Source organism: Arvicanthis niloticus, chromosome 1 (genome assembly GCF_011762505.2).
Source record: "Arvicanthis niloticus isolate mArvNil1 chromosome 1, mArvNil1.pat.X, whole genome shotgun sequence".
NCBI classification, from domain to species: Eukaryota; Metazoa; Chordata; class Mammalia; order Rodentia; family Muridae; genus Arvicanthis; species Arvicanthis niloticus.
The window spans coordinates 4,225,651-4,252,355 of record NC_047658.1 but is presented as its reverse complement, the minus strand read 5'-3'; the positions used below and the strand labels follow the sequence as shown (position 1 = coordinate 4,252,355).

At 47.8% G+C, this 26,705-nt stretch overlaps 2 protein-coding genes across 4 annotated transcripts; one reads left to right on the top strand and one right to left on the bottom strand.

Annotated features, from left to right (window-relative positions):
• Nucleotides 1-1,394: 1,394 nt before the first annotated feature.
• On the bottom strand, nucleotides 1,395-8,860 carry Dmrtc2 (DMRT like family C2). Its single transcript, XM_034524241.2, has 9 exons — nucleotides 8,715-8,860; nucleotides 6,544-6,771; nucleotides 6,310-6,464; nucleotides 5,240-5,316; nucleotides 4,856-5,036; nucleotides 4,262-4,388; nucleotides 3,474-3,534; nucleotides 3,158-3,332; nucleotides 1,395-2,157 (listed from the first exon to the last, which is right to left on the bottom strand). Exons 2-9 carry the CDS (start codon nucleotides 6,765-6,767, stop codon nucleotides 2,045-2,047), a joined length of 1,113 nt encoding a protein of 370 aa, XP_034380132.1. The 5' UTR covers nucleotides 6,768-6,771; nucleotides 8,715-8,860; the 3' UTR covers nucleotides 1,395-2,044.
• Lypd4 (LY6/PLAUR domain containing 4) lies at nucleotides 3,346-14,261 on the top strand. 3 transcript variants are annotated; one of them, XM_076929653.1, is made up of 6 exons: nucleotides 9,041-9,307; nucleotides 10,385-10,496; nucleotides 11,457-11,637; nucleotides 12,006-12,149; nucleotides 13,401-13,727; nucleotides 13,991-14,261. In XM_076929653.1, the coding sequence occupies exons 3-6, from the start codon at nucleotides 11,577-11,579 to the stop codon at nucleotides 14,191-14,193; spliced, it is 735 nt and encodes a 244-aa protein (XP_076785768.1). In that variant the 5' UTR covers nucleotides 9,041-9,307; nucleotides 10,385-10,496; nucleotides 11,457-11,576; the 3' UTR covers nucleotides 14,194-14,261. The 3 variants fall into 3 exon arrangements, with proteins under 3 accessions (XP_076785763.1, XP_076785768.1, XP_034380143.1); XM_076929648.1 differs by lacking the exons at nucleotides 9,041-9,307; nucleotides 10,385-10,496 and adding an exon at nucleotides 3,346-3,608; XM_034524252.2 differs by lacking the exon at nucleotides 10,385-10,496 and having other exon boundaries at nucleotides 9,042-9,307.
• The last annotated feature ends 12,444 nt before the right edge of the window (nucleotides 14,262-26,705 follow it).

Genomic DNA, 26,705 nt, shown 5'->3' with positions numbered 1-26,705 from the left:
TATGTATGTGTTTGTATATATGTGTATATGTGTGTTATGTATGTGTGTACGTGTGTAAAAATATATGTGTCTAAATGTGTCTATGGATGTGTGTGTGTGTGTGTGTGAAGTTGACAAAGGATCAATTGTATTGGTTAGTTTGTCAACTTGACACAAACTCCAATCATCTGGGAAGAAGCCCTCAATTCAGAAGATGTTTTTAATCAGGCTTGCCGGCAGACAAGTCTGGAGCAATTTCTTGATTAATGATTGAAGTGGGAGAGCCCCGCCCACTGTGTTGATACCAACCCTGGGCAGATAGTCCTAAGTTGTAAGAAAGCAGGCTGAGAAAAATCACGAACAAGTCAGAAAGCAGTGCCCCCCTAGTGCCTCTGCATCAGTTCCTTCTTCTAGGGTTCTGCCTTGACTGTCTCCAGTGACTGACTGTGGTGGGGCATGTGCAGTGACTGACTGACTGTGGTGGGGCGTGTGCAGTGACTGACTGACTGTGGTGCGCGTGTGCAGTGACTGACTGTGGTGGGTTGTGTGCAGTGACTGACTGTGGTGGGGTGTGTGCAGTGACTGACTGTGGTGGGGCATGTCAGTCTAATAGACCCTCTTCTCTTCAAGTTGCTTTGGTCATGATGTTTATCACAGCAATAGAACACCAACCAAAACCATTACATAACAACCTTGGGAGAAAAAGGGGAGACACATTGGTGAGAAGTGCTTCTTTCTGCCTGATGCGTTCCTGTAGCCTTAATGTGTTCATTCCTTGCTTTACGAAGGCTTAACAACAAGAAGGAATCCTTCTGATTGGTTACTAGAAAATTTCCATAAACTTTTGGGCTAACCACTTTTCCTCTTTTAGCATAGACTGCATACAGAGTTGCTGTTGGGGCTGGCGGTACTCAACAAATGGAAAATATTCTCTCTAATCCTTGATTGAGTCTTATATTTTCTGGCTTATACTTTGTGTGGCGTGCTGAGTATTGAACTTAGATCCTGGCATTCCAGGCAAGCATTGTACCACTGCACTATAGCCCAGACCCTCTAACAGACGTTTTAAAAAACAATGAACCCTCTTAGTTAGGAAAAACTCCGATAAAGATTAACTTGGTTTTTGTCCTGATTGACTTAAGACTTCCCATCTGGAAAATGTCATGTTAGATAAGAATCAAATTAGTGTTCTATTGGCCAAAGTTGATCTGAAGCTATGTTATTTGGCCAATAAAACATTTAAAGAAGGCTGTACCAATGTTTGAAAATTATTATAAGATGTTGTACATAGAAACCCAGTTTCCAGATTTCTCTTGAAAAATCAGAGGAAGTGGCAACACTGAGCCTATGTGTCTTCTTGGAGTAATGGAATAGGCTAAAGCAGGCTGGCCATAGGTAAGGATGCAATCTGTTTCCCAGCCCCCATCTGGCCATCTTCACTCCTTTGATGGTCTACTTGACCCCAGTGTAGGCATTTTAATTTGTGGCTCCCTGGATAGCAGAGAACAGGTTATATCAGGTACAGAGCATGTGATAGGAATGAGCCGACCTACCCAGCTTTGTGGAAGCTCTTAAGTAGATGGCGGTCTTTTCTGTCAGTCAGGATAGACTAGTCACACAGATAACAAACTCTTGTTGGCTTAAATGGCAAAGGTTTATTTCTTGCTTACAGAAACCTACATACAAAGTGAACATATTCTTGTATTTTCACATTCAGAGACAGACATAAGAACACAGGCATATATAGAGCATAAACTCATGAAAAATGTATTTAGATGTGGGTCATCTTAAACTGCCCAACATTCAAACAGGCTACGAGAATATCCACCTTCAACCAAGGAAATACCCACACTATAAAAGGAACCTGAAAGCATGCATATATATATATATATATATATATATATATATATATATATATATACACACATATATACATATATATGGCTGAAGCTTGCATTACATTAAATCCCATGCAAAACTCATAAATAAAATACCAAATATGCAGTGCCTGCAGTTTGTCGTCTCTTTGTCCCAGTGAGGATGGAGTAGCCTCCATCTCTGCTTTCTAGCTGAGGAGGGAGATGGATCCCAGACGTCCAATATGCAGAGAGACAGAGGAACCTGGACTAGGCCGGAGAGGTGGGCCAACAGGCTGGAATCCTCTTCCCCCAGGAGGAGCTGAAGGCACACAGGAAGAGGCAGGTCCAGGTCAAATCCAGTGCATTGCCCCCTCACTCCTCCAGCATCCTACTGACTTAACCCCACCCTGCCTGTGCTCTTACTCTCTGCTGGTGTTCCCGCCTTCAGTCTTGTTTTCTCTGGTTCCTCCACCACAGCTACCCTGCTCTGTCTAGCTCTCCTAGGTCCCCTTTGTACAGTTGTTGTTCCAGACTCGCATGCTTTATCTATAATCAGAAGCCTTCCAGCCTCATCTCTCCTAGGTCCAGCAGATCCTCTAGGGTGGTGGTTCTCAACCTTCCTAATGCTGCAACCCTTTAATACAGTTCCTCATGTTGTGCTGCTCCCCCACCCCATAAAAAGTTGCTATTACATAACTTGTAATTTTACTACTGTTATGAATCGGAATGCAAATCTGTTTTCCCTATGGTCTTAGGTGACCGATGAGAAAGGATCATTGGATCTCCAAAGGGGTTATGACCTACATTGAGAGCCACTGCTCTAGACTAATACAGCATTAGACAGGGGCCTGCTCAGCCTTCGTCTCTGCCCCACTGAGCTTGCTCCTTCCTCACATCTCGTCCAGTCTTGCCACTAAGCCTTGTGAGGGATTAGAAGCTCTTGAAAAACATTTATCAGTCCCTCTAGTCCAGACCCTGGTTACTTCACTCCCTTCCATACTTGAGCAGGAAGCTGGAGTCTGGAGTCCAGTCTCTGTAGGGTTTTGCTATATGCCAGCCCCTGAAAGTCTCTTACTTCCCAGGGCCTCATTTTCCTAAAGTCAAGGCACTGGACATTTGTCATTCAGAACAAAACTGTTAAGGAGTGACTCACAGAACAACATGCAACTGCAGTCTCAGAGGCCTGGCTGAGAAACTCTGGGGCCCAGACCTGAGGGCATTCAACTAGTGTCTGTCCCATTTCGGTTAGTCCCTGCTTGTTCTAATGGCTACAATTTCCCAACCAAACTTATTTCATCCTCTCCTCTCAGGAAGGTTACCTGGTGGGCCACAAGGGTGGAGAAGAGAGATCCAGGCAGGGTTAGGGGGAACAGATGGGGTCAGGCGGGGAGCCTGGGATGAGTCTTTCAGACCTACAAGGGCCTCAGCTGCCTCCCGCTGCAGCTGCCGCTCTGAGGGGCCAGAAGTCCAGGCCAGGCAGGAGGCTCCAGGGGCCTGCAAAGGACAGGGAGAGGAGCGTGCTGGGAATCTCACTTCTGTCCACCCTGCAAGTGCTTCCTTCCTTTAATCCCTGCTTTTCCCTTCTACAGATTAAACCTCCTCCCAGGCTCCTGGATGCCACTTCTTTTCCAAAACCTGTGGTTGTAGCAGAAGAGAGTCTGGGGCACCACAGGACTGGAGTATCAGAGTTGAACATCTGAAAAAAGGAGAGAGACACAGGAAGTGGGCGGGGCATTCTGATCTGGGAACTGGAGAACTCTGTGGACTTGGGTAAGTCTTGTTCACTATCTAGGCCACTTTACTTTCTATAAAATCAGAATCTCTGTGAGCTTTCCCCCCCCTAGGCTATTGTGAAGGTTATGGGGAATCACTGGTGCTGGGTTTTCAAAAGCAGAGAAGATGCCCAGTGGGACTGGGATTGCTGTTTGCTCCATGAGCCTGCGTCTCTAGCCCAGCTTCCTGTTCCCCAAGGAATAACACTTTCAAGAAGCTTGCTCTAATGGTGTCTGCTCTATACCTGTGGCTTCCCGTGTCACCAGACAACCCTATCCTATTGTACTTGTTTCAGAAGAGTGAACTGCTTATTCATTCAAGGTCAGGCCAGTGTTAGGTGTTAATTATTATAATGACCCGAGATGAGTGGCATCTAGAAATCACTGATATTTAGAACAGGTTCTGAGAGCCGAAAGCCTTATCAAAGCCTTAGTTAGGAAACAGAAGACATCTGCCTGCCTGCTAGTCTGCCACCCCTTTCCTGTTTCCTAGAGAAGAATCTGAAGCCCTGACCTTGCTGGTTCTACCTGCCGAGCTCTAGATTACAGGTGTGCACCATCACACTTGGCCTGAAACTGTTCCTTCTATAGTAGCTGTCATGGTCGGCAGCACAAAGATAAACTCACATTTCCTTTTGTGTTCCTACTTACGTGTGAGGCAGGTTAGGGGGTCCTTGGGGCTCTCCAGAAAGTGGAGCCGTGAGTCCTGAGCGAGATCCTGGGCAGGTTGGGAGGGTCCCATGAGTGGGTAGCCGAAGAGAGGTGCCAGGGTCAAAGCCTAAGGAGAGAAAAGAACACAGAATGTACAGGGCCCATGTCCCTTTTCTCTCCTCTTTCTGGTATAATGACCACTTAGCATTCAAATATCTGTTGAATAAAAGGTAAATTAACTTTGTTTTTTTTGAAATTCACTTTACATCCTGATCACATCCCCCCTCCTCTATTCCCAGTCCTACCCTTACAAATCCTTCCCTTCATTGTCCCCTCCTCTTCTCCTCAGAGAAGGTGACCCTCCTTGGGTACCCCCCATACCCTTGGGCATCTAGTCCCAGCAGGTCTATGCACATCCTCTCATTGAGTAGTCTAAGTAGGGGTAAGGGGATGTAACAGCAGGCAGTAGAGTCAGAGATAGCCCCCACTCCACTTGTTAGGGGTCCTACATGAAAACCAAGCTACACAGTTGCTACAAATGTGTAGGGCGTCTATGTACAGCTCCCTGGTTGGTGGTCAGGTGAATTGACTTACCAGGGAAAGGATGTAGAGGTACAGCAGGTTCTTGGCACAGCAAGCGGCACACCACTGGAGGTGGCATTGAGAGGCCTGGGGGCAGCCAGTGTCCAGGGCCCCAAGGCCCAGGAGGCACTGGAGTCCAGGGCAAAGGCAAGGCTTCTGGGGGGCGGCTGAGTAGCAGTGGCCCATAGTTTTCCTGTAAGGGTGGAGGGCAAGCCTGAAGTGAGCATGCTCTGGGATGAGGGTGGGACCTGCAACTGTGGGCGGCTCTTAAGTCCCAGCTTAGTTCACCCACTGGCAGTAGAGCACATCACAAGTCAGGCTGCTGCTGGAACCCAGAGAGCACAGAGGAAACATGAGCCAGGCTAGGAGCATTCCCTCAGGACTCGGGTCTCTTACCTTCCCAGGTGGCGTTAGTACCAGTGGGACTGTTCCATGGGGACTCTGAGGCTGGGGTGCTATGTTCTCCTTTCCAGCTGTGAGGAACCAGGGAGAGATCCAGTGAGCCTGTCTCCTGACTCTTCTCCTACCCCAATTTCAGCTAAGGGCTCATCTCCCTCTGGCTTCTTTAGTCTTTTGTTCATGAGGCTCAGGCTGGCTTTGAACCCCTGAGTCTCCTGCTTCTACCTCCACATGCTACCATGGCCAGGACTGTTCTGATGCTTGCTTCTCCTGCACAGCCCTCCTCTAGACGGGTCTAGCTTGGTTGGCTTCCAGTTCACCTTCCGTCTCCAGTGCTGGGATTATGGATGTGTCCACTATGCCCTTCTCTTTCTTTAACAGAAAGTATTATTGTGTTTGGGTGCACACGGGGGCTGAGGGCAACTGTGGGGAGTCAGGAGTCAGTTCTACCCTCTGTCCTTCCGTAGGCTCAGAGGATGGCGGTCAGGTCACTAGGTTTACACAGCAAGTACCGTGACCCTGACCCTGACCCATCTCACCGTTGTGCTCCTGTCCCATCCACTTTCTCTCTTTAGCTGGCACTGTACCCTGGCCCACATTTTAAAATAAAGTGTGACTTATTCATGTATATGAGTGTTTTGCCTCCATGTATGTAAGTCTGTGCACCACATGTGTGCAGTGCTTGGAGTGATCTGGTTGTGAGCTGTCTTGTCAGACAACACGACTGCTGGCCCATCTCTCCAGCCCCCTTGAGCACATTTTGTTTGTTCGTTTTGTTTTATAAGATGGTGTTTTTCTGTGTAGCCCTGGCTGTCCTGAAGCTTGATTTGTAGACCAGGCTGGCCTTAAACTCAGAGATCTGCCTGCCTCTGCCTCCTGAGTAGTAAAAGTAGAGGCGTGCGCCACCACTGTCCAGTTCTTGAACACATTTATAGTTGGAGAAGCTGAGGCTCAGAGAGAGGAGACATGGTACCCAAGTCTGCACTAATTTAGTTTCAGGACAGGGATGCTTGTCCTTATCTTCCTACATCCAAATCCCTGTCCCATTCCTAACCAGAGACACTCACAAGGGACCCCTGGCCGAATCGTTCCCTTCTTGACACGGAGGGGAGCTTTCAGAGGGGTTGCCCCTTTTATCAGTCCCTGAGCCAGGTGCCTTTTCAGCTGTGCCTCCTGCTGCCTGCGCAAGGCCACTTGGGCAGCCATGACCCTCCGACGTTCCCTAAGAGGGGGTGTTGCAAGTCAAAGTTAGCCGTTTGAAGGAGAGTCCCCTTCTCCCTCTCCCTGAACCGTATACTCACAGGATGAGGACACATTTGTGACACTCGCAAGCCTGAAAGAGGCAGAGGCGCTTGTGGCCCTTAAGATGGGCTGTGACCCCATGGTTGCGACAGCGGGCACAGGTAGGAGAACGACTGACTGGTCTCCTAGGAATAAGCTCTGTATTCTGGGACACTCTGGCCTCATCCGCTGGGGAAGAGTCAGCAGAACAGTGGTGGAGAGCAGGCGTTTCATTGGGGTCCATGGATCTAGGAGCAGGAGTGGTGGGTCGGGACAGTTACATGGGCTCTGTCCTACCCAGCCCTTCTGTTTTAGGGAAGCCACATCTGTAGCCATCCATCTTGGCCCTCTGAGGACCCAGCTTTCACCTTGGATTCTCCTCTCTTCACCCCACAACCTTTCTCATAGACCCTCTTTTCTTTCTTAAGTATTCATTCAACACAAAGATCCTTCACTTTTGCTCACCCACTGGCTTTGCCATGCTTGGGCATATATACGCTCCCCGTCCCAGACCCCTCAAGCATGCTCACACTGTATTCTACAAACAGGGCTTTCAGGGCTTCAACAGCTGTCATCATTTCCCTGCGTTTATACAGTCCTTACATTTTTATGTGGCCCCTCAGTTCTAAGTCCCACACGAGCTATCTAATTCCATCCACTCTTTCTATGCCACCATTGTGACTTTGGGGTGTGTGTTTTAACAGCGTGTAAGCATGTCTGGAGCCTAGTGGCTGACATTAGATGTGTTCTCCCCCATTGTTCTCCAGTTTGATTTATTTATTGTTTTCAGATAGGGTCATCTTGCTGAACCTAAGCTTATGGCTTTAGCTAGACTGGGTGGCCAAGGAGCTTCAGAGATCTCCCTGTCTCAGCTCCCCACCCCTAGTGGGATCTATGTCACTGCACCCACCTTTTAATATGGGGATCTGAACTCAGGGACTCACAAATGTGCTCAAGCTTTATCAACTGAGCCCCCTCCTCAGCCCCTGTGGGTTTTTTTTTTTTTTAATTAATTATTTTTGGAGGCAAGATCTCACTATTATGTGTGTATCCCTGGCTGGCCTGGAATGCTCTATGAAGATCTGATTGGACTCAAACTCACAGAGATCTATTTGCTTCTGCTTCCAGAGTGCTGGGGTTAAAGGTGTCTGTCACCAAAGCCTGACTTTTGTTTTGTACTTTATAGTAACAATATCCCCAAGAGATTTTCTATCCCATTTTCACGGGGGGGGGGGATTTTCTTTTCTTTTTTTAAAATGGGCATTGAACCTAAATTAGTCTTATAAATACATGCTAGCTAAATGCTCCTCACTGAGCTACCTCCCCAGCGCCCCCTTTTGAGTCAAGGTCTTGATAAGTGGTCCTTGAACTTGCTATCCTCCTCCCTCAGCCTCCTGGGTAACTGAGATTACATCACTGGCCTGTACCACCTGCTTCCTAGATATTTTACTCAGACTCTATTAGTTTAACAAATGTTTACTGAACCATGCATACTAGCTCAGATCTGTAATCCCAGCAGTTGGGAGTGTAAGGCAGGGGTATTGTTGTGAGTTCTAGGCCAGTCTGGGCAACTATCTTTAAAAAAAAAATAACAATAACAAAACCTGACTGAGTGTGGTGGCACATACTTAAAATTACAGGTTTTGTGGGGTAGAGGCAGGAGGATCAGTTTAAGGTTGTTGCTAGGAGACAAAGATTGCCCTGAGCTACATGAGACCCTGCCATTAAAAAAAAAAAAAAAAAAAAAAAATCAAACCGCCTCTCCCAGATGGCCACTGAGTCCCTGCTAAGTGGGGAGTCCTGATGTAGGCCAAAGCTGTTCTCAGGACGCCACTGTCTTGTACCCAACTGCATGGGCATCTTGAAAATCCATGTAGCCACTGCAGCTTGTGGGACTTATGCCCCTGTACCCCATGTTAATGGCATGCACTGTCCCTTCCCAAGCAACCATTACTTGGGTGCCCCCTTCCATCAGCCATCCATCACCCCCAAACGCTGGGCCTGTGGCCCCTCCCGTTCCAGGGTCCCAGGGAGGGGGCTGGGCACGAGGACCACGCTCAGGAGGTGGGGGTGGGCGGTAGAGCTGAGCAGCACGAGGGGGCAACAAGGAGAGGCCATGGTGGGGACCCAGCTCAGGAGAGGGGGGGGAAGGAGGGGCGGTATGATGTTCATGCCGCCAGCGGGTGGTTACCGCAGCCTCGAGCCGAATCACAGTCAGCCAGGAGAAGGCCCAAAGAAAAGGGCGACACAGTGGCGAAGAGGAACGGCCGGCTCGAGCGGCTTTTCCCGCTCCTTCACTCAAGGGCCAATGAGCTCCAAGCACAGCGCTCCTGCTGCGCTGTGCAACCAATAGGGTTTGCGATCGTCCTCCGCTGGCCCGCCCCTTTCCTTCCTACCCGCTTCTCCGCGGCAACAATCACTCCAGCCAATAGCGCGTCGAGTTGAGTCTCACACACGTTGCCTCCCTCCTTTACCTCACCTGACTGTTCTTCACTCTGGAAGCAGGCAGCCAATGGGGCGTCGAATTACCTCAGCCAGAGCGAGGCTGGCGCTGCCCCACCCTGCCCCCACCGCAGGAAGCACAGGCGTTGACTCAGACCCACTGCGCTTGCGCACAACTTGGGCCTGGCGCTTAGGCCTCCTTCATTTCCCCTCCCATGCCTGGTGTTTAGTGCAGGCTTTCTAGCCTGCCTTTTGCCACACACATCTGGGTTAAAGAAGGTGGCAGAAGTGACTTCCGGCTGGACTGCTGCTATGCAGAGGATGTGTCCTGGGGCTGGACAGGTGCTTTGTGCCCGACCTGGGGTGTTGGGATTGCTGAATGGCGGGTTGAGAGTCAGCTTCACACCGGGAAGAGGGAGCGCAAAAGAAGTGAACGCTTAAGCGGTTGGCCTTCTGGTACTTATTATTATTCACAAGGCCCCTGCGGGATGAATAGTCACTACGGATTTTTGTGAATAAGAAGAGTTTGTCAAAGTGCACAAGATCTCCCAGTTAATCCAACGTGGACTTGGAGATTATGACTTTGTTTTAGTTTGGAAAACGCTAAGCCTGGCAACACTGTAGCCCCGTGGTATTAATTATTTCACAATCCTGTGCGCCCCTGTTCCTTAAACTCCCGGTAGGCAGTAGTCCTAAGGTGGTTAGTATGTTTCTTCTGATTTTGTGTGTGATCTCCAGAGATGTCTAGTGTCTTGTGTACCCGAGTGTTTTGTGGATGTGGTAATGTCTTATTTAATGACAGCACTGTTCTTTTTATGGCTAATCCATGTGCACCTGTACATCTATACCTTTTTACTTATTTTTATTTATTTATTTTTATTTCGTGTGCTTTGGTGTGAGCTATTGGATCCCTCAAACTGAAGTTACAGAGAGTGGTAAGCTTTGTGTCGGTGCTGGGAACTGAACCTCTGGAAGAGCAGTCAGTGCTCTTATTTGCTGAGCCATCTCTCTAGCTGTTTTGTTTGTTTGTCTTTTGTTTTGTTTTGCTTTTGAGACAAGGTCTCAGAAATTGCTCTGTAGACCAGGCTGGCCTCAAACTAAGAGATCCACCTGCCTCTGCCTCCCGAGTGCTGGGATAAAAGGCCTTTGCCACCACTGTCTGGCTGCACATGTACATCAATTACTCCACGGTGTGCTGTTCTGTGGTGTGCCTCCCTGCAGGTTGTGTGCTCCCTTAGTTTTAGGAGGGGTGAACCTCTTACCTACCACATCACACAACGATGTCTTCTCATGTGTTGGAGGGTGATTTTCATTATATTTATGAAGTGGGTATGTATAAACCTAATTTGACTATTGTTAGACTTCTCCCTGCACTAGGCTTTAGACACTGATGGGAACTCCCAATTTCTCTTTTCCCAGGGGTTCCATCTATCCTTCAATCACTCCACAAACAACAGTATACAGAAGTGCCTTTATTATCTCACGCCTGCCAACACTTGCCCTCTTCCAGCTCACTGATTGCTGTCAGCCTGTGAGTTGTATAATGGTACAGTTTGCAAGATAATTGTACTTCACAGGCTATGGTTAGATTTGAGCACCTGCTCAAATGCCTAGTCTTGACTCTTGAGAGGGTATTTTCTTCATGAGCTTAGCCAAAATTCGCTCTCTTTTTTCTTGGTGATGTAAAGAAGACCTTTAGTTTTGTCAGTTTAAAGTATTACATATTTTCTTATGCCACTGGCTTTGAATAAGTTTACATGTTTTGTGTAGTTTTTGTTGTTTATGTTTGACACAGGGTTTCATGTAGGCTGGGCTAGCCTTGAACTTGTTGTGGAGTTCAGGGTGATCTTTAACTTCTGATCTTCCAGTCTCCCCCTTACAAGTGTTGGGGTTGTAGGCATATGGCACCATGGTGCATTATCATAAAATTGACAGTGTAATATTATAACTAGACCATATTTAGTTTCTTGCAGATTTTATATGCATCCTTGTCCATGAGTGGCCTGCATTATGGTTGTTATTTTTCAGTTCTAAATACTTTTTAATTTCCTTAGTCAAAAAAGGGGATTTAGGAAAATGTCTGTATGTACTCTCTCCCAGTTTTTTTGTATTTGAGTCAGGGTCTCATGCAGTGAGTTTGTTCGTTTGGTCTGGCTGGCCTTAAACGTAGGTCAGCCTCCTGTTTGCTGGAGCTGCAGGCGTGCAGGTGTGACCTACCATGCTTGGTTCATATTGAAGTGTTCTCAATTTGCAGTTCTGATTTCATTGCATTTGGCTGGAGAAACAGCCTGTGTAATGGCAAGTCTCTGGATCAGCACCATGGCTAGAGGGAGGGCCTAGGCAGGAGAGTGAGAGGTGTCCTTTGAAATGCAGAATATTCAGGGTATGAATTATTTTGAAGGGGAGACCACAGAGATGGGAAACTTGTGTCATTGAAGGTCTCAAGGGAGTCCATTCCACAGCAGCTGACATAGTCAATTTTCTTCCTTAGAAACAGTAACCCACAAGGAAGTGGACAGAGGATTCAGGGACTGACAAGAGCCAAACTTGAGATTCTATCTGAAATTGGCTCCAGAGTGACCTGTCACATCCAGGACCCTGACACAGAACCATGGTACTGCACGGATCTCTGCGGCTGCTGTGCCTCTTAGAAGCCATCTCTTTACTGCCTTGTATGTCCTGCAGGGCTATATGCTATAAGGCCACATGTGGGAGGTTGCACTGTGTTCTGGTAGAAAGTGGGCTGCATATCTGCTCCCTTCAGGGGTCAGGCTTTCTGTGTGCTGTTGTTAAGATGGTGATGTGGAAAGCCATGATGGGCCATTGGTCCCAGCACTTGGGAGGCAGAGGCAGGTGGATTTCTGAGTTTGAGGCCAGCCTGGTCTACAGAGTAAATCCCAGGACAGCCAGGGCTGCATGTTTTGAAAATACAAAACCAAAACCAAAAATTGAAAACAACGCCTCCCCCCAAACCCTAAAGAACCAATAAACAAAAAGAGAAGGTGGGAGACAGATGACTGGAAGAACATTGTGTCTTTAGGTACTGAAGCTCTTCTGTGCTACGAGGCGACAGCCTCCGCCTTCAGAGCTGTGTCCTTGCATAACTGGAAGTGGCTTCTGTTGAGGAGCATGGTGTGCAACCAGAGAGAGGGCTGCGAGGAGACCATAGTGTTCATCGAGACAGGTGACACACACCCCTCCTCCTGCTCGTTCTCCTGCTCGCCCACCTTCTTAGCTATAGTCCCAACACCTGGGACTGGGATTACATGCACACATGCACATGTGTGCACACACACAAGCACACACTGGGATTATAAACACACATATATTGGGATTATACACACAGACACATTGGGTTTATACACACACACACACTGGGATTATACACACACTGGGATTATACACACACACTGGGATTATACAAACACACACTTGGATTATACACACACTGGGATTATACACACACACACTGTGATTACACTCACACACTGAGATTATACACACACACTTTGGGATTATACACACACACTGTGATTACACTCACACACTGAGATTATACACACACACTTTGGGATTATACACACACACTGTGATTACACTCACACACTGAGATTATACACACACACTTTGGGATTATACACACACACTGTGATTACACTCACACACTGAGATTATACACACACACACACACTGGGATTATACACACACACACTGGAATTACACACACACACACACACACTGGGATATTATACACATTGGGATTATATATACACACACTGGGATTATATATACACACACACTGGGATCATATATATACACACATACACTGGGATTATATACACACTGGAATTACATATACACATACATACACACACTGGTATTACACACACACACACACACACTGGGATTACACATACAGATCACACATACACATATGTGTACAAATTGATCATAAAAGCATAATGTTGATCATTTTGATAGTAACATTACTACATGCACACAATAAAAATGTGTGACAGTGAAACACTTCATGTGCCTTGATGGCAGGCCAAGTCAAAGGGGACACATCAGTTACTTCAGCTTAACTGCTTTGGGAGACATTAAGGAGGGAGAGTGAGGACTAGGGATTACTGGGAAGAACGGGGTAAGTCTCAGCTAATTGTAATGTAGTATGGGAGTGGACAGGTCCCTGGTGGTGGGGACAACCTGGGGAAGAGGGAAGGATGAAGCAGACACAGGAGCGAGAGCAGCAGGAAGGACCAGAAGACAGAGAAAGCCCTGGCTTCTCAGCCCCATGCAGCTACAGTCTGCAGACACAGGAAAGACACAAGCTAATCTTGGAGCCTGGGGAGTACAGGGAATATAGGGACTAGGAAGGGGAGCAGCCTGAGTTGGGCTGGGCCAGCGACAGTAACCTCTCTGCTCTGCTCTTCAGGGACCAGTAAGGGTGTGTTGAGTTTCAAAGGCTGCAGCCCCGCCTTTTCTTACCCTCCCCAAATCTCCTACCTTGTGTCTCCACCTGGAGTATCCATCGCCTCTTACAGCCGGGTCTGCAGGTCCTATCTTTGCAACAATCTAACCAACCTGGAGCCTTTTGTGAGACTCAAGGCCAGCCAACCCATGTCCACACTACCTTCTGCCAAAAGCTGTCCGACCTGCGTGGGCAAGCACAATGAGGAATGCCTTCCAAACTTTGTCATCACTGAGAATTGCCCCTTTGCTGCTTCTACGTGTTACAGTTCCACCTTACAATTTCAGGCAGGTAAGAGCTTTTATCAAATGACTGTCTGTGGGCAATGTATAGTCTCCAGAGCTTTTGGTACACCCGAGAGACTGGTGGGGTCTGGAGGTAAGATTTGAGTACAGGAGGCTAGACACATGAATTCCAGTCAGACCAGGTATGGTTCCTGGAATCCAAATCTTTGGTGGAAAAGCAGGTGTCCTGGTTGGTGAGGGATCTCTGGGAAGAGAGCAGGACTCTTGATCCTTGAAGCTATCCCTGACTCTTCTCTTCCTTCCTTGTAGGAAATCTCAATACCACCTTCCTTATCATGGGCTGTGCTCGTGAATCACACAAGCTTTTAGCAGATTTTCAGCACATTGGGAGCATCAGAGTGACTGAGGTCATCAACATCGTAGATAAGTCTGAGGCTGTTGGTGCAGGGCACTGCAGTCAGGGTTCCTATTGGGGCATTCTCTTATGCTTTCTTCAGATCTTCAAAGACTGACCACCCAGCAGGACTGGAAAAATATCAGACCCTCCCCTTGCATAATCAAATAAAATCTTGGAATTATCCTTCTGCTTTGTCCTGTGGTCCATGAGACTGTAGAGGGGCCCAGCATGTACAGGGAGGGTGACAGAGGAGCAGAGTCCAAGAAAGCTGGGTTCCTAGATCGATGCTGTTTTGTGTTCAGAAGCCAGTACTGAGGGGGCGAGGCTCGGGAAGGAGGAGAGCGGTCTAAGATCTGGTGGCATCTTTCCTCTCTCTCTTCCTTTCCTTCTTCACCTCTCTGTGTCTTATTCCTTCTCTTTCCTTCCTCTGGCTCTAGCTCCACCCCACCCAACTTTCCTTGTCCTCCTCCTCTCTCTTTCTTTCCCCTTGAGCTGGGAGTTTAAGTCAGCTCTGGCTCAGGCAAATCAAATGGTCTCTCACCAAGCAACTTCCTAGGCCCCTCTCAGCTCCTGCAGTTAGGTGGACATGTTTCCTTCCAGCGGAATCTCACTCCACTTTACGTATGTTTGTGTTATTTGATACACAGAACTAAAAAAAATAAGGCAGAAACACACACACACACACACACACACACACACACACACACACACACACACACGGCCCCTACTTGGTGATTATTTTGGCAGATTGTGGTGACTTCAGGAAGTGAGGTCTTGCTGGAAGGAGAGGATTAGCAGTGGTTCTTGAGGGGGTTTTGTTCATGGTTCCTCCTTCCTTTCTGTTTCCTGACTTCCATGAGCTGAGAGAGGTTCTGCCATTTCAGGGCCTTGCCACAGTGATGATCTCAAGCACACGGGGCCAAGAGACCATGGGTCATTCCCTCCAAAACCTTGAGCAAAACCGCCTCTCCTCCCTTAAATGACGTGTGCAGATGCTCTGAGGGCAAAGACGATGAGTGTGTGCTACAGAGGAAGACCGAGAGCTTGCTGCCCTCGAGGGCGGCTACAGGAGCTTTCCAGAGGGTGATGGAGAGAGACTGGAACTCCAGGAGGAAGTGAGAGTGGAAGTTGACACGATGCACTGTCATTACTCCAGGAGTTTAATCATGCCCTTCATGGTAAAATATAAAAAGGACTGTACATAGAGGAAAATTCCCAAGACGGCTCTGTTTGTGAATATTTTCTTTCTGTCTCTGTCTCCCTCTTTCTCACTCTCTCTTCCCCTCCCTCCCTCCCTCCCTCCCTCCCTCCCTCCCTCCCTTCCTTTTTTCCTTCTTTATGTTTTTCAATCCTTAGGTCAAACCGTTTATTGATAGCGGAAGTCTTGGTCACTGTGAGCCACACGGGGGATAAGGCAGTGTGGGAGGCAACAGAGGGCTCTTGGCAGAGGTGCTGTCCCCTAGGAATGCTGTGAGCTTAAGGCCATTACGGCAAGCAGTGTCAATAATACTGGCAGGTAGGCATAGGCAACAAGAATGAGGTAGGACAGCCACTTCAGAGAGCCATCAGGGACATGAAGACATGAGATACAAAGAACGTTGGTCACAGGGACACAGGACACGTGGGACCATGGAGACGCACAGAGACAAATGGTGGGGCAGTAGGTAACATAAAACATGCTTAGGTGACACATTGGGCAACAGGGCTGGAATTCTGGGCTGCTCTGGAGACTACCCAGGAGGCTTCCTTCACCATTCAGGCCCTGGGCTCATAGGCAAGACACACTGAGGCAGGGCTGGGGTAGCATCCTTACAGCCAAGTAGGTGACCTTGTGCCTTCAGGGTCCTTGTCATAGATATGGCTGCTCACAGTGGCAGTGTTCAATCCCTCCGGTCCAAAGATTATTCTATAACTAGCTGTGGCAGTTAGGGCTAGCCACCACACTCAGAGTGCCCACTGGGGTCAGTGTCTTGGAGCAGCACTCATGGCCCAGACGGGGCTGGTGCTGGTCCTTGCCCAGGTCACCTTCTCAGAAAAGTGGTAAAGCATACCATTTGGGTACATCGAGGACACATGCTGGAGTCTTCAGTGAACACGGAGAGACTTGAGGCTTTGTTGGGACTGTGTGTGTGTGTGTGTGTGTAAACCTCTGGCCTCCCATCCTTCATTTGGACCACTGAGATGACCTGAGAGTCCTAGGTCAGAGGCTTTTCATAGATATGGGAACTGGCACCCCTGATAGTCATGCCAAACAGTATGGCGTAGCAGGGCGTGTGGCAGAAGGGCTCCTCATTACACTCAGTGTGGCCTCCAGGGAGTCGGCGTCTTATTGTAGTGCTTACAATAGAGATACAACTTGTGCCCATCCTTGCCCAGAGAGCTTACCTTCTTGGCTATGTACACAGTCTTGACACTTGGCACACTTGGTGGTCATGGTCAGTGGGTCCGATCAGCCAGTCCCTCTATCTGCCCTGGCTCTGAGCCCATCATCATTTTCTTATGTTTTTAAAATTACAATATTATTTGGCTATACCGCATAAAAGTAATCTATTTCAAATGTCTGACTGGTGATTAGTATATCTACAGAAGTATACAGTTAAAACACTTTTAATCAATCCTAAGAGAAACTGCATTCATTAGTAGCCACTCACCAAGGTTTCCACAGCTCCACAGCCCTGGGACACCATTAGTCTATCTGCCTGTCTGCATATCCTCCTATAGTGGAGATACCGACTCAGATATAATTAAATCATATCACAAGGGTTTTTTTTTTGTGTGTGTGAATGGATTGTATTGTGTAGGATAATGTATGGTGTTATAGCATGTACCAATACGTCATTTCTTTTGTTGAGAGTGTGTGTGACATGTTTGTGTGTATGTGTGTTGTATACGTGGATGCGTATGGGTCTGTGTACCTATGTGCGTGCAAACACCAAAGGATGATATGGGGTGTCCTTTAATTCTCTGCTTTAGTCCCTTGAGACAGGGTCTCTCTAAGCCTAGGTGTGATGGTTCATATATGCTTGGCCCAGCACTATTAGGTGTGGCCTTGTTGGAGTAGGTGTGTTACTGTGGGCATGGGCTTTAAAACCCTAATCCTGACTGCTACGAAGCCAGTCTTCTAGCTGCCTTTGGAACAAGGTGTGGAACTCTCAGCTCCTCCAGCCTCTTGTCTGCCTGAACACTGCCATGTTTCTACCTTGATGATAATGGACTGAAGCTCTGCAGATTCAGCCTCAATTAAATGTTCTTTATAAGAGTTGCCTTGCCTTGGTCATGGTGTCTGTCACAGAAGTAAAATCCTGACTAAGGCACTAGGTGTGGCTAGGCTGGCTGATCCAAGCTCTTGGGATCCTCCATCTCCACTCTCCAATGCTAGCATCACAGATGTATAGAACCCTGCCTGGGTTTAATGTGGGTGCTGGAGATTTGAGCTTAGGTCCTCATGCTTGCTTGGCAAGTGTTGGTACCCATTGGGCCATCTCCTCATTTTCTCTCTCTCTCTCTCTCTCTCTCTCTCTCTCTCTCTCTCTCTCTCTCTCTCTCTCTCCAGTGAGACAAGGTCTTGCTATATAGACCTTGGCTGGTCTGATACTTGCTATGTATTTCAAGCTGGTCTCAAACTCACAGAGGTTCTCTTGCCACAGCCTCCTGGGGACTGAGATTGCAGGCATGTACTACCACGGTTTTTATTTTCTTTTAATAGAAAATAACAATTCACTGTATTTATTTGCCTAATCATAAGTTTGGTTCAATTTCCTGTGGGGTTCAGCTGGGATTCAGGGAGCAGGCTGCTGGGCTGAGGGAATATGCTCCAAGCTGGGTGACAGGTGTGGTTTCATGGTTAAGCAGTGGGGGCCATATTGATAAAACGTTCCCATAGTTGTGGGGCTGAGTTAGCACTGAGTCTCCAGAGCAGAGACGCTGAGCACACTCAGGCTCCATCTTTGTCCTGCTGCTGGTGTCTGGTGCCAAGTGTACTCTCCTTTGTCTCATATGCAGCTGTTTCTAGAGGACACCAAGAAGCCACATCTGTTGTGTGGTTGATCCAGCCATAAATGTCTGAATCAGGTCTTAGTAATTTCTGTAGAAAAGTAAAGAGGCCTTTGGGTCCTGTGTTGTTCTCAGGGCAGCATCCCGCACCTCTCAGGCTCGGGCTGCTCTTTGCTTTGTCCTGGTTGTGTTCAGGGACCGTGTTCCCAGCTCTCTTCATCCCTGATTATACCACCAACAGTCAACCGATTTCCTCTTGATTTTTTTTTCTTTCTTTATAGCCATGGCTGTCCTGGAACTCACTCTGCAGACCAGGCTGGCCTGCCTCTCCCTCACTCATCCTGTACATAGGAACAGCCGCTCTGGAGCCAGTGTCAGGGTCAGCAAGACTGAGACATCACTGAACAGTAGTAGCTTGAGCTTGGAAGATTCTGGTCTTTGACAGGCCAGACCTCCCTCCCCTGTGTCCACTTCCCCATTTCCCTTTAGAGTGTCCAGCTTCCGGAGCACCAGCTTTCACACCAGGACGATCCCTGGGTGTGCCCAGCTCACACTCTCCCTGGGTGTGCCCAGCTCACACTCTCTGGGTGTGCCCAGCTCACACTCTCTCTGGGTGTGCCCAGCTCACACTCTCTGGGTGTGCCCAGCTCACACTCTCTCTGGGTGTGCCCAGTTCACACTCTCATTACTCAGGGACTCCTGTTGGGAATTGGTTCTAATGCTCTGTCTGATTTCGGCTTCCAAAAGCCTCGCTTCCGGACCAGGATCCCCGCCCTCAGCTGGCTCCAATTGATAATAAAGAATTGCCACACAGCCAATGGCTGGGCAGGGAGACAGGGTGGGACTTTTAGATTGCTCTGACAAGGGACTGTGGGAGAGGGGAGAGATGATTGCCATGACGGGGAAGCAGAAAGATGAAACTTAAAGGCTCATCAGAGTATAAGAATCTGGGAAAGTGGATTGGGTCTGGGGTAGCGGAGATGAAATATAGAATTTAAAAGATGTTAACTCAGGAATACTGGAGGGGGGTGTTTGCTAGACATGGGGAGGTTTAGAAGTGCCCACTCATTGAGTTAGTCAAGGCCTAACTCAAAATCAAAATTAGCTGGCATGTGCATACGTGTGTGCATGTGTCTTTCATTCTTGAATTCAGAGAGCTCTTGGACAGCTGCAGCGCACACACATGACGACCTGTTGGGAGCCAAATCAGTTTAACTAATTCACTCCAGACCCCTGGCTGATCCTCCGCCATTCTGTATGTGTTAGAGTCTGTCGATCTCCCAGGCAACCTCAGGACAGGGTGAGGGTGGTGTGCTGCCCTTTAAAGAACAGCCTAATTCTAGAAGGGCTGGGATAAACCTCTCTTGGCATTTTGGTGAGGTGGGTCTGTTGTAATGGGAATGACACTGCCCTGATTTAAGCCTCTGTGAAGAGGAGGAGAAAGGTGTAGGGGATGATATTTAGAAAACAGTGCTGGGTCTGGCTTGTTCCCGGACAGCCACCATGTTCCCGCTGCTCCTCAGCTCTGACTGGGGCTCAGGCTAGCTAGATGCTCAGGCCCTGGCACCCATGAGATGCCAGCATGGGGGATGGCTCTGTGTTAGGAGACACAGTGAGCGTGACAGCATTCTCCATTACAAGATGGCGCGGGCATCCTGTGCTCCCACAAGTAAACAACTAACTGCACAGGTGCAAGAGGCAAAATCGCGCCAAAGTCACTGCCCATCCCAGGGGGTATTATGGGGTGATGAGTGAACAGCCAATCAGAAGTGAACACACCACTCTAGGGTATATATAGCAGTGCCTTTTCCGGGCTTGGGGTCTTTCCGCTTCTGCTGATACAAGAATAAAGCCTCGGTGTAGTAACCACCTGAACACTGCCTCACGTGTCTCTTTTGCGGGTGAAGGGGACTCAGAGAGGGGCGCGGAACAATTTGGTGCCGAAACCCGGGTATTTCAAGGCACTGCGGGAGACCCCCAGAGATTCGGGGCAGGTTAAAAGACTACAGGATCGAGGTAAGTCTCTGAGAGGTATGCTTGGGGTGGAAGCCTTCGTTGCGAGCGGATTTTCACCCATTGCCGCCGCTGCAGTAGTTGGCCTCTTGCTTGTGTTGTTTTTGCTTTTAGCTTATTTGTGTTGTGAGGATCCAGCCCGCAGCACAGCTATTAGGGCAAGTCAAGAGGTTTCAAGAGAGGTTCACTCCAGGCTATCAGAAACAGAGCGTGTTAGCTGGCATCAGGCCAAGGAGCCTGGGGAAATAGATCAGGCCAAGGAGCCTGGAAAGGAGAAGCAGGCAAAAAAGCCTGGGCAACAGAGGCAGGCCAAGAAGCCTGGTCATAGAAAAGAGTACTCAAAAGGAATAGGGGCCACTGCAGGGCCGGTTAAGGATCCTTCACCTGCTGGTGAAGAGAGAGTGGAGTTCGGGGGGAACCCCCTGTACCCCATTAAGGAGCCTGCCTCCATAGACCTTGGCAGCTCTGAGGAGGAGAGCCTAGAGGAGGAAGCAGCCACCTGTGCAAAGGATAGCCGTTCTGGGATAAGACTAAGAAAGACCTTGAATTCCTCGGCCCTGTCCTTGCCTCCGGCCTATGCCCCGGGAAGTGCCTCTAATTCATTTCTCAGCCCAGGAGATCGGAGACAGCTACAGCTTGCATTTCCGGTCTTTGAAGCGGCAGAAGGAGCACGTGTTCATGCCCCAGTAGAGTATAGGCAGGTCAAAAAATTAGCTGAGGCAGTATGTGCATATGGAATTGGGGCTAATTTTACTGTATCCCAAGTGGAGAGATTAAGTACAGCTGCTATGACGCCAGGAGACTGGCAGGACACAGTGAAGGCGGTACTTAACAATATGGGCCAATACCTAGAGTGGAAGGCCTTGTGGCACGAGGCACTACAAGCACAAGCCAGGATTAATGCAAACACTGAGGGACAGGGACAACAATTATGGACTTTTGACATGCTGGCTGGAATTGGCATACATGCGAACGACCAGACCACTCATTCCGGGCAGGTCTATGCACAGATAGCATCAGCTGCAATAAAGGCATGGAAGTCTCTCCCTAGGAAGGAAGGCAGTAACCTGTATTTGTCCAAGATAATTCAGACATCTAATGAGTCCTTTTCTGACTTTGTGGCCCACATGACTGAGGCAGCTGGCAGAATCTTTGGGGAACCAGAGCAAGCAATGCCATTAATTGAACAGATGGTCTTTGAAAATGCTACAGCGGAATGCCACACAGTCATTGCCCCTCATAGGAACAGAGGGTTACAAGAATGGTTAAGAATCTGTCGTGGCTTGGGAGGTCCCCTTGCTGGTGCTGGACTTGCAGCAGCAAACTTAGAAATGGCTGCAGTCCTCCTTAAAGGTCAGAATCGTGGAATGCTTTGCCTGTGGGAAGGCGGGACATATGCTGCATGTTGCTATTGAGAAAGTTCAATTTTCGGAAATTGGCTCCTTTTTAGGGACGGTTATCTATCCAGAAAAGATAATTCCTCAGAAATTGGAGATTCGTAGAGACCATTTACATACTTTGAATGGTTTTCAGAAATTATTAGGTGATATAAATTGGTTAAGACCATTTTTAAAAATTCCCTCGGCCGAGCTGAAACCTTTATTTGATATTTTGGAAGGGGATGCTCATATTTCCTCACCAAGGGCCTTAACACCGGCTGAGAGTCGTGCTCTGCAAGTAGTAGAAAATGCTTTACAAGATGCCCAGTTAAAACGCATAGATGAAACCAAAACCTTTGACCTATATGTTTTAAAAACTAGACACTTACCAACTGCTGTGTTATGGCAGGAGGGGCCTTTGTTATGGGTTCATCCCAATGCTTCTCCCGCAAAGATTATTGACAGGTATCCAGATGCAGTTGCTCAACTTGCCCTTCGTGGACTAAAAGCAGCCATTACCCATTTTGGAAGGGAGCCTAAGGTTTTGATAGTGCCTTATACTGCCCATCAAGTCCAAATATTAACGGCGACCTTTGATGTTTGGGTAGTGCTGGTTACTTCCTTCAATGGTCAAATAGATAATCATTATCCTAAGCATCCCATCTTACAATTTGCCTTAACTCAAGCTATCATATTTCCACATATTGTGTCTCAGGAGTCACTCCCAGATGGAATGGTAGTTTATATGGACGGGTCTAAAACAGGAGTGGGTGCCTATGTGGTTAATGATAAGGTTACATCCAAACAATACCATGAAACCTCACCTCAAGTTTTGGAATGCTTAGTGGTGTCAGAGGTTCTGGAAATCTTTCCAGGTCCCTTAAATATTGTTTCAGATTCCTTCTATGTGGTTAATGCAGTGAAAACATTAGAAGTTTCTGGGTTAATTAAGACATCTAGCAGACTTGTAGAAGTTTTTCAAAAGATTCAGCTTACCCTGGCTAAGCGAAGATTCCCTGTCTTTATAACTCATATTAGGGCTCACTCAGGCTTACCAGGACCTATGTCCCATGGAAATGACCTGGCAGATCGAGCCACAAAGTTGATTGCAATTGCCCTTTTGCCAAAATTGGACTTGGCTAAAGCCTTTCATAAAAGGTTTCATGTGACAGCTGAGACGCTACGATGTCGATTTAACATTACTAGAAAGGAGGCTAGAGATATCGTGACTCAATGCCAAAACTGCTGTCAATTCCTACCTGTTCCCCATACTGGAATTAACCCTCGGGGAATTAGGCCATTACAGATCTGGCAAATGGATGTTACCCACATCCCATCCTTTGGCAAATTACAATATTTGCATGTCTCCATTGATACCTGTTCTGGAGTTATGTTCGGTAAGTATCCTGCTACAGAAAGGCTGACCAGGGAGGCAGGGCTGTCTGAGAGCCCATGTCCTAGAGGCAGAGACAGGAGTTACAGGAGGATGTGAAGAGATCCAACATATCCTTCAGGAGCAAGAGCATCAGGAGAAACAGACTGTTTTCTAGAGACCATCCAGCAATTTTCAGGCTCAAATGAGCAGGCAAGGTTGAAGAGGTGACCATGGTTTGTATCCAGTAGGTCTGGGCTGACCTGGCACTTGGGGTCCCATGTGCTGTTTATGAGACACCTTTTTGAAGCTCCAGGGAGATACTGAATGTTTTGCTCAAGATCATACACCTGATACAGATCAGAGATCATGGTACCATGGCCTTTGGCTTTGTTTTGTTTGGGTGTTTTGAGATAGAATTTCTCTATGTAGCCCTGGCTATCCTGGAACTTGCTTTGTAGACCAGGCTGGTCTTGGACTTAGAGATCCGCCTGCCTCTGCTTCCCGAGTGCTAGGCTAAAGCAGTGTGCTACCTCTGCCTGGCTGGCTTTTGGTTTTTAAACACATTCTCACCAAGCTCTGAAGATGTCTTGTCCTTATTGCTTCTCTGTCTGCCTGCCTCTCTCTGTTTCTGGTTTATTTTTGTTTTCTGTGTATAAGTGTTTTGCTTGCATATGTCTGTCTATAACGTACATGCCTGGTGTTGGCATTCCTTTTAAACCCTGTCCAACAGTTACCTAGGTAGGCCTGGCTTGCTATGAAGGGAACTGTTTGGCTTCTCTTACTCTCTCTGACTGATTCTTTTCTCTTCCTAACCACTTTCTCTCTTTCTCCCCTTCTCTGTCCCCCCCTCTCTCTCCATGTGTTCCTGGCCAGCCCCCTCTCTCTTTCTCTCTTTCTCTTTCCTCCTCTTCTCCCCTCTATCTCCTCTGTCCCCTATATTTTTTTGCTTCTACTCCCTTTTCAATTCTCCTTCTTGAGAAGGGGGAGATGCTTCAGCATGGGCCGGCTGAGGTACCCCCTCCACCACACCATACCTTGATCTATAAGACATATCTTTGTTTTTATAAAAGATCACCTGGTGCCCACAGAGGCAAGGGGAAGGTGTTGGATCCCCTGTAACCTGGAGCTACAGATGGCTGTGTGCTGCTGTGTGGGTTCTGGGAACTGAACTTGGGTCCTCTGCAAGAACAGTGAGTATTGTTAATTGCTGGGCCCTCACCCCCGCCTTCTGCTAGTTTCTGTGTGTGGGGTGGTTCTGGGACAGCGTTAGACTCTCTGTGAGTCCCCAAAGAGCCACCAATTGAAGAGTCTAGTGTCATCTGAGAGGCAGGTAAGGGCTGCAGAGCTATGCCCTGTGACTGGGATATGGTGACTTGGATAGAAGCCTGTCTCACCATCTCTGTGGACAAATTGGAGACAGATTTAGCCTGAGCCTGGTGTCCAGGTGATGTCAGCTCTCAGGTTTCTGAGCTGTGGGTGGAGAAGGGTCCTGACCCTGTGCAGAGGTTGCATGTCTTAGATGACTGTCTCTAAAGAAAGGTTTGCCTCTCTTTCTGGTCCTAGGTCACCCAGGTATGCCCCTGACGGGTTCCCCTGAGTTCATATAGGAAACATTTTCTTTTAGTTTACATTTCTAGCAAGCTCATCATTAGACAGATTTAGATTTATTTTTCTCCTGGGCCCTTGTTAGATCCCCTCTCTCCCGAGAGTCTGGGATAGGTCTACTGTTTTGTTCTGCTACAGTGAAGGGCGGTAGTGGCTTAGACACTTTCTAAAGAATAGAGATTTATTTCTCACGTTCTGTAGCTATGAAAATCCACTATCAAGAAGGTGCATCTTGCACCCCCAAGCTGCATCCTAACACGGCAGAGGTGTGGAGAGCCCTTGATACCACTTCAAGGATATTGGCAAGAATATTTACATTGGGCTAGGAAGACAAGGGAGTAGGCTCAGATAAGAATACTTACATTGGGCTAATATAAGGCTCAAAATAAATACAGCTGAGGAGTTTATTGTATTCCTTGTACCTTGGTCATCCTGGTAAACTCCTTGACACAGTGACCACGGGACTTTGTTTATTGCCTTGTTTGACTACTTTGTCTATACTTTGTCTTTGATCCAAGACCTGACTCTAGTCTCTGCAAGTATCTAGAATGGTATAAAAGCAGACTGGGAAAAAAATTAATCCGCTTCAGCTTCAACACTGGCTGAAGTCATGTTACCACGTGGTCTAATTGTCTTTTCTTTCTTTATTCCTCGCTCCCTCCCTGGAGACCCCATTGACTGACTGAGCTGGCTTGGTCATGGAGGTTTCCCATAGGAAGAGATGGCAAAGGGAAGGGGCTGAGTTGTCCTTACTTGAGAGGCTGGTACCCACTCCCTGGAAAGTTGCCCCACTCCATTTCCAGAGCAGAGCCCTGGGATCCCAGTCTTCAGGCAGAGCTGCCCTGGAAAACTGATGCGTGGGGGTTCAGTCTTCAACACATGCTCTTTGGAACATTTTCTATTTTAATATTTATTTTTATTTTATCTATGAGTTCTACTCCCTGCAGGCCTGGAACACATGGAGGCAAGAAGAGAGAGTTGGATCCCCTGGACCTGGAGTTACAGACAGTTGTGAGCCACCATGTGGTTGCTGGGAAGCAAACCCAGGTCCTCTGGAAGAGCAGCCAATGTTCTTAATCACTGATTCATCTCATTTTTTTTTTTTTTTTTTTTTTTTTTTTTTTTTTTTTTTTTTTTTTTAAATAAAAGCCTAGGTCTTCTCTTTCGGTATACGCTTCTGGGTATACAGGAGAAGAGAGATGATCATTTTTGCCTGCCCCTGCAGCCCGGACAGATTTACACAAAGCATGTGCTTCTTGTTAAATAACCTTTAGGGCACAAGGATGGCCTAACCCAGTCAGCCTCGCTTTGAGACAGGTGAGACAGGTGGAGATGGACTTTCTGGTCCATCAAGGTCAATGACAGCTAAAAGGAGGTGGTCCCCATGCGGATGTGAGACTAGCCATGCAGGCTTCTCTCTCCTGCATGGCTGGGCCTGTCCTTCCGTCCTGTGCAGGCAGGTTTAATATAAATATTAGTAGTAAATTAATTAGCCTGCTGTATTTCTTTACCTTTTTTATTCCCCAACAACCACAGAGAAAGCAAGATTACTTTTTCAAGCTACACCTCAATACTTGGACAGTTAAATGATCTACCTTAACCTCCTATTCTAATCTGGCCGCCTCCCATCCCCATGATACTTGCAGTCTAATACTGTTCCAGTTCTGTCTGCCTCAGATGCTTCTTCCCATGGTGTTTTCTCCATCCCTCTCCCCACGGCTGCCTCTCTTCTATCACACTGGCTGATCTGAATCTCCCTCTTTCTTTCCCCCCTTCCTCTGGCTGCTGGAAGTCCCGCCCTCTTCTCTCTTTTGCCCAGTCATTGGATGATGCACATTTATTGACAAGACAAAGACTAGATGGTAAGAATTATTTATACAAAATTGAGACTGGCGATTGTAGAGGTAGCATGTCCAGACACAATGCCGTGTCCACATTGAAACAAAATAGGGGAGCAGAGAACTCAGCATTGAACAACACAGGGATGACCTTTACACAGTGCACAAACACATTATGTCCACATGTTTCTCCACAGAGTGGCATATGTCCTGGAGTGGCATCTCCAGCCTCACACAGCTGGGGCTCCACAGGCAGGACCCAGCTCAGAGGTCTTCCCAGAGAGCTCACTGTTTATTCCCCTGGGGAAGCCCAGGACCCATCAGTGACAGATGTATCCTGATGCAGCACGGGCTTCTGGGCATCTTTTCACTCACCATGCACCACCTCAGAGAAGTAAGAGCAGGGTCTCTCTCTCTCTCTCTC

What these genes read in the sequence shown, in the direction of transcription:
- Dmrtc2 (XM_034524241.2), bottom strand. Translation starts at nt 6,767, where the DNA reads ATGGACCCCAATGAAACGCCTGCTCTCCACCACTGTTCTGCTGACTCT. An exon ending in ACCTCTACATCCTTTCCCTG is followed by an intron (nt 4,389 to 4,855) that starts GTAAGTCAATTC and finishes TTCTCTCCTTAG; the next exon opens with GCTTTGACCCTGGCACCTCT. An exon ending in CCCCCTAACCTGCCTCACAC is followed by an intron (nt 3,535 to 4,261) that starts GTAAGTAGGAAC and finishes TCCTTTTTTCAG; the next exon opens with ATGTTCAACTCTGATACTCC.
- Lypd4 (XM_076929648.1), top strand. Translation starts at nt 11,577, where the DNA reads ATGGTACTGCACGGATCTCTGCGGCTGCTGTGCCTCTTAGAAGCCATC. An exon ending in AGCCATCTCTTTACTGCCTT is followed by an intron (nt 11,638 to 12,005) that starts GTATGTCCTGCA and finishes TTGTGTCTTTAG; the next exon opens with GTACTGAAGCTCTTCTGTGC. An exon ending in CATAGTGTTCATCGAGACAG is followed by an intron (nt 12,150 to 13,400) that starts GTGACACACACC and finishes TCTGCTCTTCAG; the next exon opens with GGACCAGTAAGGGTGTGTTG.